General features: G+C 35.9%; 1 protein-coding gene across 1 annotated transcript; it reads left to right on the top strand.

Moving 5' to 3' along the window:
* The first annotated feature begins 2,447 nt into the window (after positions 1-2,447).
* Positions 2,448-3,392, top strand: LOC101573265 (olfactory receptor 51V1-like). Its single transcript, XM_004641994.1, has one exon. It carries the CDS (start codon positions 2,448-2,450, stop codon positions 3,390-3,392), a length of 945 nt encoding a protein of 314 aa, XP_004642051.1.
* The last annotated feature ends 533 nt before the right edge of the window (positions 3,393-3,925 follow it).

Genomic DNA, 3,925 nt, shown 5'->3' with positions numbered 1-3,925 from the left:
GCCTCTGCTGTGACATCTTGTAACTAAGTAGTGTCCCAAACTTTCTGATCAAGGAAATTATGTGACCACAGAGGAAAGTGATGGATGATGTACAACTGCCTTAGGAGTGTCACCTAGAGGAAAAAAAATTGTCTCAGGCTTTCACAGAGAGCAAATTGTTCAAGCAATGACCATGACTCATCCACATGGCTGACACACGCAAAAGATCTATAAGGTACTGTACATGGTTCCAGGGTAAGTCCTGAGGGGATTTGATTATCCATGTAAGATAGCAAAAGTTTCATTCTTAGTTATGTAGATCTTGCTTCAACTTGGTCTTAACTATCCAGCAGAAAAGTGTAAGCACAAGGTATAGAAAATAAAGCTATATTAACATGTTGAGCTGAAAAGGCTCAAGTCAACAACTTCTGAGAATTGCCAGATGTGCTGATAACTCACACTACTATTATGGACTATTAGATTATATTGAGTTACTTTGCTGAATTGAAGTACCTACAATCTTTGGACTGGTATCAAGTATGTAAAGGTACTTTAACGACTTCTCCAAATACAGCTTCTCTAATTGCAAAGGAACATACATCACTGCCAAAACAAAACAAAAAAGGTGGATATGTTGGGAGCCATGGAAGCTAGGAAATCTATTGAGTGTGCGTAGGCCAGACTAGACCGCAGTGCCTAAAGTAAACAAGGTACCTCAGTCCTGAGATAAACATCCTGTGGGTCAAAGTTGGCTATTAGACACTAGGAAAGCTTGTGTTACATGTTACCAACTTTGCAAAAGTATAAATAAAATACAGTTTAGTTTTGAAAAAAATATATATGTGCATACAACATACTTAGGATAGATATATAGTTATTTTCTCTTAGTTTATTGAGAGGTGAAGTTTGCACTAATTGTGTTTATTCGAGATATCATGTCTACAGCTTGTCCTCTGAATAACTACTATGAAGACAACAATATATGATGTATCAATTATTGTAGCTGTCCTACTAACCTATTTTGAAACTATTTTATTGCTATTTTATCTTTCTCCTCATTAAAATTAATAAAAAATATAAAATAAAATAAAAATTTTTCTCCAAATACAACTTCTCTAGCTGCAATGGAACACCCATTTCTGACAAAGCAAAACAAAATAGGGGGATATAAAAAGAAAACCATTTTCTTGTGAAAAAAAAGAAAAACATGTGTATATACAAGATAGGATAGATACATAGCTACTTTCTCTTAGTCTATTGAGAAGAAAGTTTTAATACTTGTCTAATACTATTTAGACAAGATATCACATCTGTACATTGTCCTCTGAATATCTGCTATGAAGACAATAATATGCAATGTATTAATTACTGTGACTGTCCTACTAACCTGTTTTGAAACTGTTTCAGTGCTGTGTTATCTTTTTTCCTCATTAAAATGGATTTTAAAAAGCAATCTAATAATGACTACTTCTAAAAAGGCATAATAACATCATATGGTAATCTACAAACCATTGAAAAACCCTACCAAGTGACATGAAAATAAAAAGAATGAGTGAAAATATAATTTGGAATTCACTGAAGCAATCAAATACATGCAGTGGAGACTTTCACAATTAAATACTGGAATAATATATGATATAATAAGTGGTGTGTGATGACAATATATTAAAATAATTGGAATAGGATATATAGGTATCATTAGTGAAATGATACAATGTCAAAAATAAGCCTGAAGTATGCATGTTTAGGACTTAATTGAAAAGTCATCCAAAAATAAATAAAAGTCATACAATTATATTATAGATACATATGAGAGATTAAAGAGGTGAAGGTTTTCTAGCAGTAAGAAATTAGAAAAAGAGAAATATTTATATCTCAGGATAAAAGTGGTATGAAATAAATGAAGAAAATGTAAATTACAATATATGTGTAAATAAGATAGCAGCTAAACAAAATGGAAAAAAGATCAAATTTTATATTATTTCTGTATGTTCCTAAATTACATTGTTTCACAAGAGATTATAACTTTGGGATGTAATGGCAGCAACTGTATGACATATCTTTGGGATCAAAGATAAAAATTATCAAGGTATTTCACATTCTCCCGAGGGTGACAGCAAATCTGCTGCACTATACACACTTGTCCTCATGCATAAGTACCATTATTATTGAACAGATGCTCCCAGAAGTGCAGCCTGCACTCTGAGTCCCATGTGCCCAGGACCACTTCTGCATAAAGCTCCCTAACACTTAGCATCCCTCATGACTACACTGCAAGTTCCATGGCTAGACAGCAGATATTTCCCTTCAAAAGAATCAAGTCACAATCGTGCTGCATGTATGAAGCTTACAGAAATTATGCTACATTTTGTTGTCTTCCCCAAGTGTAAAAACACTGATAGAAATTAAGACACTAAAAATTTATGGACGTGAAACTAGCTCTCAAAGTATTTTTCCATTTCCTATTAATGCCTGCTCTCTCAGCCTCAAATTTTAACAGTTCCAAATTTGTTCTCACTGGTTTTCCTGGCCTAGAAGGATACTATTTATGGTTTTCCATCCCTTTTACTCTCATCTACGCCATGGTGTTCCTGGGAAATTGCATGATACTGCACGTCATCCGAACTGAGCCGAGCCTCCACGTGCCCATGTTCTACTTCCTGGCTATGTTGGCCCTCACCGATTTGTGTGTGGGACTGTCCAGTGTGCACACGGTGCTGGGAGTGCTCTGGGAGTTCATTCAAGAGATCAGCCTGGATTCCTGCATTGCTCAGTCCTACTTCATCCATGGTCTGTCCTTCATGGAGTCTTCTGTTCTCCTGGCTATGTCCTTTGATCGCTACATTGCCATTTGCAACCCTCTACGCTATTCCTCTATCTTAACAAATGAAAAAATCATGAAAATTGGTGTAATGATCTTATGTAGGAGCACTTTACTCATTCCTCCTGTCATCATTCGCCTGCGATTCTTAAATTATTGCCGACCTCATGTCCTCTCTCACTCTTTCTGTTTGCACCAAGACTTAATCCGAATGGCCTGCTCAGATATTCGCTTCAATAGTATTTATGGACTGGCTCTGGTGATCAGCAACCTGTTACTGGATGCCGTGCTTATCATTATCTCTTATGTAATGATCCTTCACACAGTCTTAGCCATTGCATCCAGGGAGGAGAGACTCAAATCACTGCAAACCTGTGTGTCTCACATCTGTGCGGTGCTGGTGTTCTACATCCCCATCATTGGCCTGACCATGGTGCACCGCTTTGGAAAACACCTCTCCCCACTGGTTCATGTGCTCATGGGCAACATCTACATCCTTTTCCCTCCCTTGATGAACCCCATCATTTATAGCATCAAGACCCAGCAGATACGAAGGAGAGTCCAGAGATTGTTTTCCTTGAAAGGAACCTAAGCATTGAGATGAAATGTGCAGGTAGTTGAGTCACAAAATGGAGTTTGAAGTTTGAGATTAAGTAATTTAAATGTAGTTATAAACTTCTATTTCATCAATGTGATGAATGCTTTTCATTTTTGATGGCCCTGGTAAGTCTGTGTGATTTTTCTGTATAAATATAATGAATTTTATAAATGGGAAAATTATGTGTAATAGGTAAGAAGTCATATAACGTGTGTAGTAAGTGCATTTGTTGATAACAACCACATGCCTCTGTGGCCAAGAGAGTGATTGTAGTTTAATAACTTTTCATCATTTGAGGCAAACAATGGTGAATAAATCCCTTCAGTATTTACTGAAAAATTAGTTCCTTAATCCATGTTGGAATTCTAAACAACATATTTGTAGGGTATACTTTGTCTTTGCTACTCAATTCAGGCATAATATGGCAACATGTATCTGCATATTATTATAAACAATGAACTATTTAAATTATTCTTTAAAAGTTAAATATATGACCAAAGTTACAATCTGGATGCCAGTTGTGTCCA

This window comes from Octodon degus, unplaced genomic scaffold (assembly GCF_000260255.1).
Source record: "Octodon degus isolate 3935 unplaced genomic scaffold, OctDeg1.0 scaffold00146, whole genome shotgun sequence".
NCBI lineage: Eukaryota > Metazoa > Chordata > Mammalia > Rodentia > Octodontidae > Octodon > Octodon degus.
The sequence above is the reverse complement of the archived record's forward strand: the minus strand, read 5'-3'. Positions and strand labels throughout refer to the sequence as shown.

Excerpts from the sequence above, each read along its gene's own strand:
- LOC101573265 (XM_004641994.1), top strand. The coding sequence starts at position 2,448 with ATGCCTGCTCTCTCAGCCTCAAATTTTAACAGTTCCAAATTTGTTCTC.